Source organism: Mobula birostris, chromosome 8 (assembly GCF_030028105.1).
Source record: "Mobula birostris isolate sMobBir1 chromosome 8, sMobBir1.hap1, whole genome shotgun sequence".
In the NCBI taxonomy this organism is placed as follows: Eukaryota; Metazoa; Chordata; class Chondrichthyes; order Myliobatiformes; family Myliobatidae; genus Mobula; species Mobula birostris.
Window position 1 is genome coordinate 22,444,808 of NC_092377.1, and position 18,462 is coordinate 22,463,269.

Consider the following 18,462-nt stretch of genomic DNA (forward strand, 5'->3'; position numbering starts at 1 on the left):
TTCATTTAAATTCGGCAACGCAGAAAGTAACTTCTTAAAAAATTCAGGGCTCAATTTTGGCTGATAACAACCTACAAAGTTACATAAATACTATTGATAACCCTTGGGTGAAATGGACTCTTAAAATATGGAAAACTATTATAAAAGAATATAAACTAGAGAGAGACATTGCAATTCTTAAGTGGTGTGCATATGATTCAGATTTTATGCCGAATAAACTGGATGCTAGATTTAAAGATTGGACAGCTAAAGGACAGTTTTGAAATGCTCAAAGAGAAACACTTATTAGAAAAACAAGACTTTTACCGGTATTTACAGACACAACAGTATGTTAATAGGACGGTTAAAAATGTAACCAAGGCAAGTACATGTTTGATAGAGCTATTTAGAAAAGCTTACAATTCAGACAATGGTAGTAGAATAATTTCAAGCGTGTATAAGGGTTTGTCAAATCTTAAAACACATACATTAAAACAAAATGGGAGAAGGAAGGAGGGATAATAATATCTGAGGAAGACTGGACAATAATATGGAGATATCAATGGAAGTGAACCAGTTCACAGAAATGGACGTTCGGGTGTAAAAACTTGTTAAGCTATTTTATTACACCCTCTCAGAAATCCCATTATGATAGTAACCCTACACCCCCCCCGCCCCGTTTGCTGGAGAAATTGTGGAAATCAAAATGCAAACCATTATCATATTTTCTGGGAATGCCCTGTTATTAAAGACTATTGGAGTAGGATACATAATGCCCTACAAGACATCTTTAAATGTGAAATACCCTTGGAGAGTAAGACCATACCTTTTGGGTATATACCTCAAGAATGGTTGAAAAGAGATAAATACTTAATGAATGTACTGCTGGTGGCTGGTAAAAAGACCCTTACCAGGAAATGGTTATCACAGGAGAGCCCAACTTTAAATGTATGGATGGAAATTACAATGGACATTTACAAAATGGAGAAGATAACAGCTTCTGTTATTATAAGTTGGAACAATTTTATTCATACTGGAAAAAATGGTTTAACTACATAACACCTCAGAGGCCTGATTTTATTCTCACAAGTCAATGAATATGTTGTTTAAAAAAGATCACTCCCTACTCTGTACTTAGTTTTCTTCTTTCAATTGTTCTTTCTTTCCTCTCCACAGCGCACGCGGCCGTTCCGAATGAATATCGATTATGTGTAACTAGGGGCCATGCACAATCCGGATTTGATGGAGACAGCCGTGAGAAGCACAGAGGAACATCTGGAGTAACTTCTGAAATGCCTGCTTCGCTGCTGTTGCTACTGTGCAATCGAGAATCTCCGGAGTCGAGGCACTCGGCAGAGATGGTGCTCGGTGCTCGGAGTTTTTCAGACGGACTCGGAGTCGGACTGTGGTCGGATGTTTCCAGGATGCTGCACCGGTAAGTTGGAGGTTTACCATCTGCGTGAGATGATGGGACTTCCGAGAGACTTTGAGACTTTTACTGTGCCATGGTCTGTTCTTATCAAATCACGGTATTGCTTTGCACTGTTGTAACTATATGTTATAATTATGTGGTTTTTGTTAGTTTTTACGTTGGTTTGTCGTGTTTTTGTAATATCATTCTGGAAAAACATTTCATCATTTCTTAATGCATGCATTACTAAATGACAATAAAAGGGTACTGCGTGTCCTCATAATCATAAGAATAATCCTTTCTATAAATGTATACCTCAGATAAATATGTGGAGATTTGTGACAAATATGATTATATGATATACATGTACAGTATCTGAAATACATCTTATGGAAATGTTTGATGATGAAATTCAATAATAAACTACAAAAAAAATTCAGGGCTATCTACATTAGGTGCATACACACACACCAAAGCCATCTTTTGACCACATAACAAACCAGTAACAATTAAGTATGTTCCAATTGAATCAGTGACAGTATTAAGATGTACAAAAGGGATTTTAAAATTAATAAAAATAGATACCCCTCTAATTTTAGTTACTGATGAAGAGTGAAACTGAGAGCCCCTCCAGAATTTTTTAAAAAACCGTTTTCATCCTCCCTACGGATATGGGTCTCTTGCACAAAAATAATATCAGCCTGAAGTGTTTTTAATTTCTTAAAGATCTTTTTATGCTTAATAGGTTGATTCAAGCCATTCAGGTTCCATGAGATTATCACTGACTTTATCCGCTCAGGGGGTCTCCCATCCACAGCTACCAACTTTATAGTTCCCACATCCCGCACTTCCCGTTTCTATCTCCTACCCAAGATCCACAAAACTGCCTGTCCTGGTAGACCTATTGTCTCAGCTTGTTCCTGCCCCACCGAACTCGTTTCTGCATACCTCGACACGGTTTTATCCCCCATGGTTCAAACCTTTCCTACCTATGTTTGTGACACTTCTCACGCTCTTAAACTTTTCAATGATTTTAAGTTCCCTGGCCCCCACCGCTTTATTTTCACCATGGATGTCCAGTCCCTATTGTACTTCCATCCCATCAGGAAGGTCTCAAAGCTCTCCGCTTCTTTTTGGATTCCAGACCTAACCAGTTCCCCTCTACCACCACTCTGCTCCGTCCAGCAGAATTAGCCCTTAATAATTTCTCCTTTGGCTCCTCCCACTTCCTCCAAACTAAAGGTGTAGCTATGGGCACCCGTATGGGTCCTAGCTATGCCTGCCTTTTTGTTGGCTTTGTGGAACAATCTATGTACCAAACCTATTCTGGTATCTGTCCCCCACTTTTCCTTCGCTACATCGATGACTGCATTGTCCACACCTACCACCCCACCAGCCTCCGGGTCCAACATATAATTCTCCGTAACTTCCGCCACCTCCAACGGGATCCCACCACTAAGCACATCTTTCTCTCCCCCACTCTCTCTGCTTTCCGCAGGGATTGCTCCCTACGTGACTCCCTTGTCCATTCGTACCCCCCCATCCCTCCCCCAAAGATCTCTCTCCTGGCACTTATCCGTGTAAGCGGAACAAGTGCTACATATGCCCTTACACTTCCTCCCTCACCACCATTCAGGACCCCACACAGTCCTTCCAGGTGAGGTGACACTTCACCTGTGAGTCAGCTGGGATGATATACTGCATCTGGTGCTCCCGATGTGGCCTCCTATATATTGGCGAGACCCAACGCAGACTGGGAGATCATTTCGCTGAACACCTACGCTCTGTCCGCCAGAGAAAGCAGGATCTCCCAGTGGCCACACATTTTAATTCCACGTCCCATTCCCATTCTGATATGTCTATCCACGGCCTCCTCTACTGTAAAGATGAAGCCACACTCAGGTTGGAGGAACAACACCTTATATTCCGTCTGGGTAGCCTCCAACCTGATGGCATGAACATTGACTTCTCAAACTTCTGCTAATGCCCCACCTCCCCCTTGTACCCCATCCGTTATTTATTTATATACATTCTTTTTCTCTCTCTCCTTTTTCTCCCTCTGCCCCTCTCACTATACCCCTTGCCCATCCTCTGGGTTTCCCTCCCCACTTTTCTTTCTCCCTAGGCCTCCTGTCCCATGATCCTCTCATATCCCTTTTGCCAATCAACTGTCCAGCTCTTGGCTCCATTCCTCCCTCTCCTGTCTTCTCCTATCATTTTGGATCTCCCCCTCCCCCTCTCAAATCTCTTACTTGCTCTTCTTTCAGTTAGTCCTGACGAAGGGTCTCGGCCCGAAACATCGACTGTACCTCTTCCTAGAGATGCTGCCTGGCCTGCTGCGTTCACCAGCAACTTTTGTGTGTGTTGCTCGTGTTCCATGAGATTATATTAATTTTATTAACATCCATAATAAGGCTTTAGTTTAAGATTTTATAAAATAAGTTAATGCGCCAGCACAGACCACACCCGCAAGTAACAAATTACGGATTCAATCAGAGAGGGGAAAAAAAACATGATTGACAGGAAAACCTCTCAGGACTGCCCAATCAAAAAAACCTAAACTAATAGCCCCACCCCCTCCCCCCAAAGCCCGAAAACCACCCAATAGGCAGACAGCATGTTAAAGTATAATCCCTTAACCCGTCTCCAATAGGCAGACTCTTTTTAAAAAGTTATATGCTAATACCACTGACTAAAGACACAACAACACATACATGAAGAAATAAGCAAATTCCAAATACTTTGATATTATGTCTAACAGAGGTTAAAATGTAGTTAACAGTGGCCATCTTAAATTCATTTAATAAAAATTGATCATATATCAAAAAAGATAGATCCAACCAAATAATATTTACGACTAATGTTAAACTCTTACAAATCCTAAAGGAAAAAATAAAACAACCAAAACGGTGTCTGGGCAGTCATAAAATGCAGATTGAACTTTCAACGATCCAGCTACAGACGACTACCAGCCGAGGATTAAGTGTTTAAGTTGCTTGCAAGACAGGTTTAAGCTCCTTTATAAATTTCCAAGCCTCTTCTAGGGAGTCAAATCGTTTTGGGTGGGCATTAGGCGGGTAAATTTTCAAACGAGCTGAATAATGCAAAGAGGGACGACAGTTCTTTTTATAAAGTTCAGCCATCACTTCCCAATATTTAATTCTTTCTGCATAAACCTCTGGGGCAAAATCTTCAACTATGCGAATCTCTACTCCATTATAAATTATCTTCCACTGCTTCCTAGCATCTTGAAGAATTGCTTCTTTAGTAGTAAAGTAATGTAAACAAAGAATCACAGGCAAACAACAGGAATTCTGCAGATGCTGGAAATTCAAGCAACACACATAAAAGTTGCTGGTGAACGCAGCAGGCCAGGCAGCATCTCTAGGAAGAGGTGCAGTCGACGTTTCAGGCTGAGACCCTTCGTCAGGAACGGAAGGCTTCAGGCATAGGACTCGGTGAGCTTTATCTATCATCGGAGGTGCTTCAAGTATCTCACTAAAAAGTGAGTATAGCATATTCATGAAAAACTTTTCTGGTTCACCGGTTTCCATGTTTTCAGGCAAAACCAGTATGCGTAAATTCAGCCTACGACTTCTGCTTTCCAGATCCGTCGTTTTCTTCTTCATTCTTAATAATTCCCAAGAAAGCTCAACAATTTTCTTTTCCATAGTACATATCTTTAATTCTTGTTCATTAATCACTGGATTCACTGTCTCCTGTTTTTTGTGTTATTTTGTGTTTTGTGTTTTTTGTTTTTTCTTATTTTGTTGTTTTGTGTTCATTGTCTTCTGTTCTCTTCCGATTCTATTAACGTCCTTTTTAAGCGTCTGATATTGAAATTCCAGATTCCTGGACAGCAAAAACGGTTTTTTCAAGCTTTTCATTAGCATTTGTCAGTTTATCAATCTTGGTGTCCACCATTCCGATCTTGGTATTAATATCTTGCATCAAAGAAAACATTCTTTCTGAAGTAGAGACTTCCTCTGACTCCTTTGCGTGTTCAGCTTCGGAAACTATTTTGCCACCTCTTAATTCGATTCCAGTTCGGGTTCCAGCCATCGTAATTAAATCATAAATCCTTCACTAAAAGTAATAAATCATTAAAATTTAAACAAAACTAGCAGTGGAAAGTAAGTTGTAAAAGGAAGGAGTAGCGCCAACATGTCTTACTCCATAGGCTTCTGAAAGGAGACTCCCCTGCAAAGGGCTCACGAGCTTTTTCTTGCAACTGTACAAAAGCCTGAAAGCACACAGCACCAGGCTCAAGGATAGTTTCTATCCTGCTGTTACAAGACCACTGAATGGTCCCTTATTATGATAAAAATGGACTAGGCTTCACAACTGCCTCGTTTATGGCCTTGCACCTTACTTTCTGCCTATCCCGCAATTTCTCTGCAAGTGTAAAAACGTATTGTACATTGCGTTATTGTTTTGCGTTGTACTACCTAAATGCACTGTTGTGATGAAATGATCTGTATGGATGGCATCCAAATCAAAGTTTTTCACTGTACCTTGGTACATTGACAATAGGAAACCAGTTTATAAATGTATTGTACTTACCAAAAGATAAGTACTCGTATCTGGTCTTCTTCTGTGCACTGGAATAACAAGGAAGGCATGGAATGGCTTATTATTAGTGTTTGCTTAAGACACTTTAAACAACTATACATTTAAACTTCAAAAGAGAGAAGGGTTGATTATTTTATAAAGGAAATTGTCTTTTCCCCTTAAAAGAATGTCATAAGGGGCATATTATTGAGAGATCTTGGATTATTTTATAATTTGAGTGCTCCATCTTTTTCAAAGCATATTCTAATGATGTATGTTCAAAATATCAGTCAAGTTCACTTGTTATTTTTGGAACATCTGACAATGGGAAAAAGAATGAATGAGACTACAAAGACCTATTAAGCAATTTTTTGATATACAGGTATTAATGTAACGGTGTGCAACCCTTTTTGTTACTGCAGTCTCACAAGGTAAATAACTTCGTACAAAAATGTTTATTTTGTTGTGGAATAACAATAATGATTAGTACAATAATCAATGTCTAATACTTAAACCTTGGTAACTACTTAAATACAAAAAAAAGCCGTTTGTTTTCTGATGACATCACTATTGTTGGCCAATTCAAAAGTGGAAGTGAATCAGCACGTAGGAGGGAGATTGAAGGTCTAGTTGAGTAATGCCATAACAGTAACATCTCACTCAATTTCAACAAAACCTAGGAGCTTATTACTGACGACAGGAGGAAGAAGCCAGAGATCCATGAGCCATTCCTCATTGGGAGAACAGAGGTGGAGAAGAGTAGCTATAAATTTCCTTGGCATTAACATATCAGAGAATCTGTCCTGGGACCAGCAGATAAGTGTCATCATGAAGAAGGCACAACAACACTTCTAATTTCTTAGAAGTTTGCATAGATTTGGCATGTCACCAGTAGACAGCATCCCTAATTGATTGCAACAGGGCCTGGTATGAAACGCCAAAGTCCAGGAACAGAAAAGGCCACAGAAAGGAATGGATACAGCCCAGTCCATCACAGACAAAGCTCTCCTCACCCTTGAGTATATTTTAATGGAGCACTGCCATAAGAAACCAGCATCCATCAAAGACCTCCACCATCCAGACCATACCTTCTTCACACTATATGGGCACCAGCAAACATTTCTACCATGGGCGACATCTTCCAAATGGTTTACGAAACTTTTTTCTTTCATTTCTTTGATTCCTTTTTTTAAAAAAATGTATTTCTGGTACTGTTGAAGCCTGTACTCTACAGTTTGATGGTGCTGGTTATGCAATCTGGTGCTTTACTGTCTTTCAGAAGGTTCTGGAAGGCATGTGGTCTCGAGGCCAAGAAGCTTAGACATGGGACACGAGCCCACGATCAACTCCATTTCTGACTGATTAAAGCATTGAGGAAGATTGAAAACATCAAAGCAAGTGCGGAAGGTGAGCGAGTGTTCAGCGCTGTTACTGGCCTCTCGCTCACTGCTCCCAAGGGAAAGCCCATGTTGGAGTGGTAACTCTCTCTCTCACAATGCTGTCGGTGGATGGTACTGAAGTTCCGGGTCTGCCGTTTGTGGATCCATCTGTAATTTGAATGGACTCTTCCAATTTTTTGGTTTTATATTCTGTGTTTTCGCTCATTCTTTCTTGTTGCCATTTGCACGATTTGTTTTTTTTGCGTGTGGGGGAGGGGTTCATGTTCTTGTTTGAATGGGCTCCATGGTTTTCTTCGTTTCGTAGCTGTCTATGGGGAAGATAAATCTCAGGGTTGTATCCTGCATACATACTTAGATAATAAACGTACTTTGAACCATTAGGTCCCATGCCACCAGATTCAGGAAGTTAATATCCATCAGGCTCCTGAATCAAGATTGATAACTTCACTCACCACAACTCTTAACTGACTCTATGGCATACAGACTAACTTTGCAGCTCTCTTTACAACTCATGTTTTCAGTACTATTTAAAAACGCAAACACAAGGAAATCTGCAGATGCTGGAAATTCAAGCAACACACATCAAAGTTGCTAGTGAACGCAGCAGGCAAGACAGCATCTCTAGGAAGAGGTACAGCTGACGTTTCAGCTGAGACCCCTCGTCAGGACCCCTTGTCAGGACTCTCAATGTTTGTCCCTCCCTCTGGAGGACTTAAAATACTGGGACTAACTGGATACTTTCACAAAAACCTTGTACAAGTTTGATCGGCTGAATGATCGTCTCTTGTGCTGTACAATTCCATGAGATCACTCACTCATCTTTGCCCAACACTGGGGAAAATCTTGTTCTGGTGAAGTAACAAGAAATACCAAAAAGTTTTGGTGCAACTGGCAAGGCAGTAACATGTCACACAAGCTTTCTGTTCCTGAGAATTGCCTTTAAGCCGATGTCTCCACAGTCAGAAATGTCCATGTTCAAAGTAACTAATATTGTATTGTTCTTTATACACTTGCTATAATTTTCTCATTTTATTGAATTATCCTAACACTTTACTGTATGCATTGATTGATGAATAACCTGAAATATTTTGTTATTCACTTGAAAAGTACTTTTAAAAAATGATATGGCAGAATTTACACAAAGTCACATTCGCACTGTATAGCTTCTTCCTCAAACATCTTGGATAAATACACAAATATTCAAACTATTTAAACTTCTCCTACTAAAGAAACTTAAGTACTCTTGAGCAATGCCATTCTTAAAAACGCAATTAAGTTAACCTTGTTCACAACTTTGTTATCCTTGCGCTTTTGCCTTCAAGTATAGTACATGCACAATTTATTTTAGAAAGCTAGAAATAAATCAACGTTAACTACTTTGGACAGCTTTCAAATTACAACTACTCTGTAAAATTATTCCCTCATTTCATTTTGCCTCTGATTCTCAACATTTTGACCAAATAACAAATCTGTGCCCGGCCTACCTTTTCCAGAACAAAGTCATCCATTAAAGTAGACCCTAATTAAATTAAAAATCGTAAAATAAAAGAAGTTATGAATTACAAATGTATAATGGACATTTAGATTCTCCAAATACAAGTGAACAACATCAACATTAGAGAGCACTTCTCATTTTTTGGCAAAAGACAGTATTACACTGTCACTGGACCTAAAGCAAAATAGCTTCCACCTGTGTTGTAGTAATTAAAGCCCCTTGATCTTAGCTTTAGTATTCCATGTTTTAAAAAACCCTTGCAGGAGCAAATATGCAACGAAACTGCATCAAGAAAGTCATTCAGCCTATTGTGACGGTAACCAGTGGATTTGATTTGAAAAACAGCAGGGATGATATTCCGTAAACACAAAAAAATTCTGCAGATGCTAGAAATCCAAAGCAGCACGCATAAAGTGCTGGAGAACTCAGCAGGTCAGGCAGCATCTACGGTAATGATTAAACATCCGATGTTTTGGGCTGAAACCTTCTTAAAGACTGGAAAGGGAGGGAGAAAATGTCAGAGAAAAAAGGTGGGGAGAGGGGAAGGAGGATAGCTAGAAGTTGATGGGTGAAGCCAGGTGGATAGGAAAGGTAAAAGGGCTGGAGAGGAAGGAATCTGATAGGAGAGGAGTTTAGACCATAGCAGGAAGGAAAGGAAAAGACGCAAGAGGAGGTGATAGGCAGAAGCTGCTCCTCCATCCTGAGGGTGGCCTCATTGTGGCCCAACAGCAAGCAACGGACCATTATGTCGGAACAGGAATAGAAAAGGCCAAAGTGCTACACCTACCCATTCACCTCCTCCTTCACCTCCACTCAGGGCCCCAAACAGTCCTTCCAAGTGAGGCAACACTTCACCTGTGAATCTGCTGGGGTCACCTGTTGTGTCTGGTGCTCCCAACGTGGCTTCCTTTACACTGGTGAGACCTGTCATAGTTTGGGGGAGCATTTCGTCCAGTACCTCACTGCATCTGCCAAAAGTGGAACTTCCCAGTGGACAAACAACTTAATTCCTATTCCCATTTCACTTCCGCGATGAGGCCACCCTCAGGGTGAAGGAGCGACACCTTATCTTCTGTCTGGGTAGCCTCTAATCTGATGGCATGAATATCAATTCCTCCTCTCATTAAAAAAAAATTAAATCCCCTTCTCTCTTCTTCTATTCCCCACACTGGCCTCTTACCTCTTCTCAACTGCCTATCACCCCCCTCCCCTCGGTGCCCCTCCTCCTTCCCTTTCTCATCCACCTAGCTTCACCCAACACCTTCTAGCTATCCTCCTTCCCCTCCCCTCACCTTTTTATTCTGGCGTCTTCACCCTTCCTTTCCAGTCCTGAAGAAGGGTCTTGGCCTGAAATGTCAACTGTTTATTCATTTCCATAGATGCTGCCTGAACTTTGGGGCTCCTCCAGCATTTTGTGTGAGATGATATTCCAGTGAGGTTGTCAATACTAATTTCTTAATCATTTATGTACTTTACACCTATTGCTTATATAGAAAACCTTGAAACTTAACCATCAATCACTCATGAAAAATTAAAAATAAATGCCGTATTCAAAGTATTTAACCTTTTCCTAAATGAAATAAATACAACATAGAGTCATCAACGACCACCATTTACTGCTCTTCATTAAATGACCTTTCAAGATAAGGGACATGTTAGGTCATTTCAGAACATCTATACTTCTGTGGGTCTGACATTTCTCAAAGAACCAGATTTTCTCTCCTCATACCACTCCCCACCGCCACCACAGAAGAACATCATTGAATCGTATAGATTTCTATGACAATGAAGTAGTCTTTGGGTCAACACAGCACTGTGGGCCAAAAGGTCTGTACTGCCCAGTAGTGTTTAATGTTCTATGACTTGCTGTAGCAGGTGGAGCGATGAGGGACGTGTGGTGTTTTTCAAGCTAGAAAGGTTTATTTGAGGTAAAGAATCAAGAGATCAGTGGTTCTGAGTGGAGAAATTTCCCAAGGTGGCTGGATGGACTAAGATTGATTGGTGTAGGCGGTTTATTGGAGATGGACAAGGATTAGTTGGGGTAAATCACTGAGGCTGCAAAAGGGTTACAGGTGATGGATGGATTAGTATTATTAGGGATACATTGCTAGGTGGTAGTGGTTCAGGAGATTACTGGGAATGGGCAAATATTGACTGGGTTAGTTTTATGGGTCTGGGAGGGTACAGAGGTTGCAAGAGTTGGGGTTGGGTTGGTTGGTGAAGCAAGTTGTTGAGGCTGGGAGGGTTCCGGATGGCAGGGAGCTTTCACTAGTCTGGTTCATGAACCAGGATTAGTTGCAGGGAATTTACTGAGGATAGGTGACTGCTGGAATGGCAAAGTTGAGGAGTTACTCAGTAAGGGCAAAGATTATTAGGAGAAGTTGATGAGGCTACGAGGGTGGGATATACTGGGACTAGAGCTGAGCAGATGCTGGGAATGATGGTAACAGGGGTAGTCGTTTTGTGAGTGTTGGGCTGAGGGAATGGACAGGGTCGGGGCCTCCCTCGATTCCTCTCACCTTCTTCCTCCTTCACATTCACCACATCTACCGCCACCATGTCCGGCTTGTCCAGCCCGATGCCGAACGGCGTAACCTTCCTCTCGGTCACCCCCGAGGGCACCACGTCAGGTTTGGGCCCGAATTTGCGGGGATAATAATCCCCGCTCAGGTACCGCGACGTGTCTTCCGCCATTTTCGCCGCGGCTTCATCCCGCCCCCTTTCCAGGCCTCTTAAAGCGGCACCCGGACAACAGAGACGACTCTTTTCATCAACCGCTTGCAACCGTTCAGACACGGTACATTGAGGAAGATCTGGATCCTACGAAGATGTATTTTTTTTTAAATTATGGGGCTTCATGGTGAGGAAACATCTTATTCTTGAAAGAGATTCAAAACGCGCGAACGCGGCCCGGTGGGTACGGTGGCCTGCGGGGATCGTCGGCGCTGGGTGACCCGGGGACGTAGGTCCTGCTACCAAGCACCTTAACATCGTCGGCTGGCGATACCAAGTCGCAGGTTCTTCACTTTTTAGCAGGTATTGGAGAGACGAATTGCAGATTAGTTGGGCATATGGGCAGAGAAATTGTTAGATACAGCATAATTCGGACACGTGTGAGGTGTTGCTCTTTGAGAGGTCAAATGTAAGCTGCATTTGTCCTGTGAGGAGCACTGATGATGAGGGATCTTCGGCACAAATCCATAGCCCCCTGAAAGTGGCAACACAAGAAGAAAGGTGTTTTACGGCATTCTTGCTCACATACAGTGAAACACGGCGTTTGCGTCAACAATCAGTGGATGTTCTGGGAAAGTGTCGCCATGCTTCCGGCTCTCAGCATAGCATTCCCACAGTTTACCATCTCGAACTTGTTGGAATGTGCGAGGAAACCAGAGCACCGGGAGGAAACCCACACGGTCACGGGTAAAATGTATTGCCCCCGACTGTTATGCTACCGTGCGGCCCATTAAAGTTTTGAGGTCATGTTGCAACTGTATAAAACATTGGTTATGCCTCATTTAGATTATTTTGTGTGGTTAGGAAGGATGTGCAGGCTTTGGAGAATATGCAGAAGAGGTTTACCAGGATATTGCTTGGATTAACTATGAGGAGATGCCGGACAATCTTGAACTGCTATTTTTCTGGAGTGTTGGAGACCTGCTAAAAGTTTATGAAGCGATGAGGAGCATAGGTAGGGTGAACGGTCAGAATATTTTTCCTGGGGTAGAAAAATCAAAAACTAGGGGAAAATTTAAAAGAGATGTTTTTAAAAGTTTGGCACAGTCATTGTGGGCAAAAGGGGCTGTTTGTGTCTTGTGTTGTTCTATGAATTTAAATCTGGTATTGAAATTCTCTGGCCAGGAACTGATGGGACAGTTTGTCTTTGTTTCAGGCCAGGACTCAGGTTTCATATCTCTGTCTCTCAAGTTTTAAAAAAATTGATGGAGGAACTTGGTGGACCAAGCAGTATCTCAGAATCAGAACTGGATTTATTATCACTATCTTGAAAAGTTTAAAGATTAACTTTATTTCTCAATGTACATTGAAACATCAAAACATACAGTGAAATGGGAGTAGGCAATTTAAAAATGGTTTAGCACAGACTAGATGGGCTGAAGGGCCTGTTTCTGTGTTGTACTTTTCTATGACTCTAAATGTATTGTTTTGCATCAAAGGAACTAGGAACTTTTGTAATCGTTGGAATGCTTCCGGCAGCAACCCAGCATGCCCACAACTTCATGTATGCCTTTGGAATGTGGGCAGGCACTGGAGCAGCCGGAGGAAACCCATGGTGTCACAGGGAGAATGTACAAACTCCTCACGGGCATTTGCGGGAATGAACCTTGTCTGGTGATTGCTGGTGTTGTAAAGTGATATACTTACTATCACCCCCCCCCCCCCCCACCGGGCTGCCCTGATGCATGTAATTTTGCAACAGCAGTGCCGGCATGGAATTATTATATTATAAAATGTGAAAAAATTATTTTGCATAAACGAACAGTGCAAAATAAAGGATGACTAGGTAGCGTTCATGGACTGTTCAGAAATCTGATACCAGAGGGGGAAGAAGCTATTGATTAATCATTGAGTGTGATGATCAAACTCCTTTACGTTCTCTTTCCTGTTAGCAAAGAGCAGATGTTGTGGCCCAAGTGGTGACGATCCTTAGTGATGAATGCTGCCTTCTTGAGGTATTGCTTCTTGAAGATGTCCTCAGTGGCGTTGAGAGTTGTACCTAAGATGGAGTTTGCTGAGTATACAGCATCTTGCAATCCCGTCCGTTGGAGCCTTCATACCAGTCTGTGATATGCAAGCAGCCAGAATCCTCTCCACTGTACATCTATAGAAATTTGCAAATCTTTGGTGACTGCTGATAAAGTAGAACTGCTGGCATGCTTTTTCAAGATGGTGTCAATGTGTTAGGTCCAGAATAGATCCTCTGAGATGTTGACACCTAGGAAATTGAAGCTGTTCACTGTGTGGAAACTCATGTGGAGAGGAAACACTAGTTGACATTGAGTCAATAATCTGCATCAGGCTGTATAGGAAAAGTGGCCAATGCTCTGTGTCCACAGATACTGTGACCTGTTGAGTTCTTCCAGCAAATTGCTTTTGCTCCACTTTCCAGCATCTCGGTCTCTTGTGCTCTGCACAACTCAAGGTCAGTGTGTCGGCACCTCAGGCAGGTTATTGAGGAAACTGTCTCAGGCCAGGAACCAACCTGTTTGTGCCTCTGCTTTGGGGTGGATTTAAGGATTCAGTATCTTGTCTCCATCTGGGTACTGAATGGTACTTTGTGTCTGAGATTATTAGTTATACTGACTTAGTATAATTTAGCCCATGTGCCTCTAAAGTTTATCAATCAAAATGCCTTTTAAATTTTGCATTTGACCCAGCCTCTACAACTTCCTCTGGCTGCTTGTTCCATATATTCATCACTGTTTTTGTGGAGAAAGTTGCCTCTCGGGTCCCTTTTAGGATCTTTCCCTTCTCACTTTGAACCTGTGCCCTATAATTTTGGATTCCCTTACCTTGGGGCAAAAGCATTGGTTATTCGTTTTATCTCTGCTCTCATGACTTTCAGGTCACTTCTCAGCCTCCTACATTCCAGGGAAAGCTCATAACAGAATGAAGTAGCTGAAAACATGCAAAAGCTGAAGTATTTGGGTAGAAATGTGGAAGTCGAGATAACGTTTTAGAATTTCTTTGCCATTGTTATATGAACAAGGTTTATAGTTCAGAAAGAGAACCATTGTAGGCTTGTAGTTTTTAAAACTCAAATTGATGCCTAACAGGACATGGAAAATTCATAAAAGAACAGCTGAAAAAAACTTGTTTGTAGAAAGACACAAGCTGGGAAAAGTCACAGTTTGGAGTTCAGTAACACCTTGAAAGGACAAGGAGTTTTCAAAATAAATGGTTCGGATATTGAGGACCCTTTCATCTATTGGTAGCTGAAGATTTTTATGTGGAGAAATTTAAATTAATTGAACCCCAAATCATCGTTATGATCTGAACAGCAAATGGACTGAAATTCAGTAAGGTTGGCATGATTGAATTTCTCACTAACTTGAAAATGGCGCATTAGCTTGGGTCTGAAGAGTCAAATGATGAGCACTAGTGGGCCACAGCAAACTACTAGTTGGATCAGAGGTCAGAAGTTTCTGATAGAATGATTTCAGTTTTGTCATAAGATAGTTCTTCAGAATCTTTCTTTATTGCTTGAAGGAAAGGAAGACTTTAAATGATTGTAGCCTAAGACTTAGAGCACAGTTCTTGACTCAGAATATTTTTCAAAGTGCTGTAGAAAAAGATTGGATCATCTTGTGTTTAGATTTTTAAAGAACTCTACATTTTTTTAAATTAAAATGGCATCATGGCTTTGTATGTTATTTTCTGACACTTTAGAAAATGTAGCAAAATTTCAGGAATCTACACTGCAGTATAATTAATGACATTGTACACAGTCAAACAGCACAGAAAAACTTGTTTTATCATTTACATGTGTACCATTAAGTTCTCACTTTCTACAAATTCCATTTACCAGCTGTTGGTCTGTAGCCCATGATTCCTTAATGATTAAAGTCCTCTTGTAGATACTTGTATGTGACAGTATCTGCCTCCATCTCATCAAGCAATGGATTCTAGATTGCAAACTCCGAGTTTTTTTTAAAAAGCATTCTCCTCAGATTCTGTCTAAACCTCTTATCCTAAACCTACATTTTATTCTTAGAAACATGAATCAAATAACATAAGATTCTAAACGGTGCTCTATGCCCTTAGTGAAATGTCAGGAAAGCAGGTTCTTGACTTTGTTCTGGTCTAGTTTAGTAATGCTGCACTTCAATAATTTGCAAGTGACAATAAGACATCCCAAAAACTTGGAAGATTGTATGTGATTCTGATTACCCTGTTACAGGATGGAATTGGAAACTTTGTAAATATAGAAGAGATCCACAGATTGCTGCATGGATTGGCGAGTACAAATCATTAGGAGAAGATGGATAAACCTGTTTTTTCTCTTGGAATATCTGATATAAGTTTATAATATGAGCAGCATACATGGGGTAAAAAATTTTAAATACTAGAGAATATGCATTTAAGGTGAGAGATTGTAAGTTTATGGGAGATGTGCAGGGCAGTATTTCTTTCTCTACATAGGGAATAGTCGGTGTCTAGAATGGGCCGCCTGGGGTAGTGTGGAAGCAGATACAATAATGGTATTTAAGATGCTTTTAGATGGACACATTTCTACTGATAGAAGGGGGTAAAGATAGGTTACTGGCACCTTAAAACCAGTTGCTTTGGGTAGTTGGGTCTCATCAGCTGGCGTTGGCAGCTCATCTAGAAAGAAAGCTCTGATCTCAAGCCTCCATTGCCTTCAGCTATACCCACACATGGGGGAAGGTTTTCAGAGTAAACCCTGAGGGAAAATCCTGGAGCTAGAATCGCCAAGGCAGCCCTACGTTGAACTCAACACTGACTGGCAACTCCTGGGACGCTGCAGGTGCCAAACAGTATTGGTCTCTGCTGTTCCTTTTGGTTCATCAGATGTGTGAAGAAGGGGAGCTTGCTACAGGTGCAACAGCTTACTCTCCATACTGTACTGTCCAGACTCGCATATCTGCACAGCTAGGACACAACATCCAGGGTTGACCCTGACTGACAGGCTTCATCATCATCAGATAGACATCTGAATATACAGGTAATGGAGAGACATGCAACATGTACAGGCAAAAGACATTTAGTTTAATTTTGCATTATATTTGGTGCAAATATTGTAGGCCAAAGTACCTGTTCCTGTGCTGTACTGTTCTATGTATGGTATAATATTGGATCAGATGCCAATCTAATATGAATTTACATTAAGAACAATTATTGAAAATGAAAGATTATTAAGGTAATTGTCTTCTAAGCCTACTAAAGCACAAGCCTTAAAAACAAAAATTGTTTATACAGATTCTCTATTTAAGAATGGCACCTAAAACTATGGAACCAATAGCAATACGGATCTTTAAGGGAGTTATACTCTTGGAGGTCGCAGGAGTAATAGGAGCATACTGGCTCTTCCATAGAATGAATGGCAGTCAAGGTAAGGATGACCATATCTTTCACCTAAAAGCAGTGGAACATGTTTTATTCTAGTTTAACCACTGAAGTTGCATTTACTTTTTGGTCTGTTAATTATACTTATGAAATCTCAAGTTCAAATACGATTACTATGCAAGGCCTAATGTGTTAGCTGTTTAAAGTAGGACTTATTTGAATATGACAGGAACATTACATTTTCCTTTTAGTAATTTGAAAGACTGCATTTCCCACCTTGCCATTCCTAATACATTAACAGAATTATCAAGAAAAAAAAAACTGATTACATTTCATGAAGGGTTTAATTAAAACCTCTCACTTCACAGTATGGATCAAAATTTAGAATAAGCAATGTGAGCAATTCTACTGTTTTAAGTAAAAGGTTTTCAAAATAGAGATGAAACAAATTTGAGCTCTCAGATGACTTTGCATTAAACTGCAATTAAAGTACTGTACATGTATTTATTTTTCAGAGTTCAGATATAAGGTAAACAAAAGGTTTCCCTCCATTTTGGAAGGTGAGTACTCTTATACATTTGTGTTTTGTTTGGAAGCTTCTAAGGAGTATTCTAATTTGGGATTGTAGTTTTTTCCCCCCCCCCACACAGTAAAAACAAAGAGATGGAGGTGGGAGAAAATTGGGGGTGGCAGGAAAAGTCCTTATCCAATCTTAGTTAAAAGTAAAGCAACCTATTAAAGTGCACATGCTTGTAAAATTTTAATGCTAAAAAGATAGAATATTGATTGTTCTGATGTATTTTCCAATTCAATGTTTCACTAGTTGAGGTCCTCATCCCTTTAATATATAATCCCTCTGCTTTCATGTTCATCTTAAAATGAACTAAAACTAACGCCTTGCCCTTTAGGGTGACGTTTGTTATCGGGATTATTGATCATTCATAATTTAAGAGATAGAAAATATGCAGACAAATCCATCAATCAATCTAGTGATTTTAAAAACATTGTTTACAATTTTCAGTTTATTATAAATCCAATGAATGGGCAGGAATTTATGGAATTAGAGAACTGGATCAGGAAACCTGGTCCAGCAAACATAAGCAGTGAGTATGTAAGTACAAAGTCTATTATAAAATGTTATCCAACTTTAAATAATCTGATTTAGTGAACATTTTTCATCTCTTCTTGTGTAAAAATCTTTTCTGTTTATTTTTCAGTCTCTTGGCCCTTAAGTTCTTCTGCCTTCTGAGTGTATGTGCATCTTTGCCTCTGATCCAAGCATCGCGATCAGATTCCCACTGTAGCTGCTTTATACCTGCAAAAGTAATAAATGAAACTCAGTAGTGACAATAGAATTTTCCACATTGGAAAGTTTTCCCAACAGATCTATTGGTTAAAATCTACACAAGTGGGAGGAAATTCTCTTGATAAATAACCAATTAAGAAACAACTTCATTTTCACAAATGTAAATACATTGTACATCTTCAACTAAAGGAGATTTACAAAATGGATTGATGGGATTTAATAAATTTTTGATTGAGTCCATGTCTATTGAGTGATCCATTTGTTTATCACAACTTTT

At 40.4% G+C, this 18,462-nt stretch overlaps 3 protein-coding genes across 4 annotated transcripts in view; 1 reads left to right on the plus strand and 2 right to left on the minus strand.

The window, feature by feature from the left end:
* The window catches only part of slc30a6 (solute carrier family 30 member 6), a 166,652-nt gene extending 154,948 nt beyond the window's left edge, over positions 1-11,704 (minus strand). Inside the window, exons 1-2 of the mRNA XM_072264893.1 lie at positions 11,356-11,704; positions 5,954-5,991 (exon numbers count right to left, since the gene is read on the minus strand). Coding sequence (XP_072120994.1) covers positions 5,954-5,991; positions 11,356-11,530 — 213 coding nt within the window. The 5' untranslated portion in view covers positions 11,531-11,704. The remainder of the gene's footprint in view (positions 1-5,953; positions 5,992-11,355) is intronic.
* Positions 11,545-18,421, plus strand: LOC140201191 (protein CEBPZOS-like). 2 transcript variants are annotated; one of them, XM_072264896.1, is made up of 5 exons: positions 11,545-11,696; positions 16,793-16,925; positions 17,395-17,439; positions 17,901-17,990; positions 18,097-18,421. In XM_072264896.1, the coding sequence occupies exons 1-4, from the start codon at positions 11,694-11,696 to the stop codon at positions 17,984-17,986; spliced, it is 267 nt and encodes an 88-aa protein (XP_072120997.1). In that variant the 5' UTR covers positions 11,545-11,693; the 3' UTR covers positions 17,987-17,990; positions 18,097-18,421. The 2 variants fall into 2 exon arrangements, with proteins under 2 accessions (XP_072120997.1, XP_072120999.1); XM_072264898.1 differs by lacking the exon at positions 11,545-11,696 and adding an exon at positions 11,745-11,872.
* Positions 17,884-18,462, minus strand: part of cebpz (CCAAT enhancer binding protein zeta) — a 40,038-nt gene continuing 39,459 nt past the window's right edge. The window contains exon 16 of the mRNA XM_072264890.1: positions 17,884-18,194. Coding sequence (XP_072120991.1) covers positions 18,055-18,194 — 140 coding nt within the window. The 3' untranslated portion in view covers positions 17,884-18,054. The remainder of the gene's footprint in view (positions 18,195-18,462) is intronic.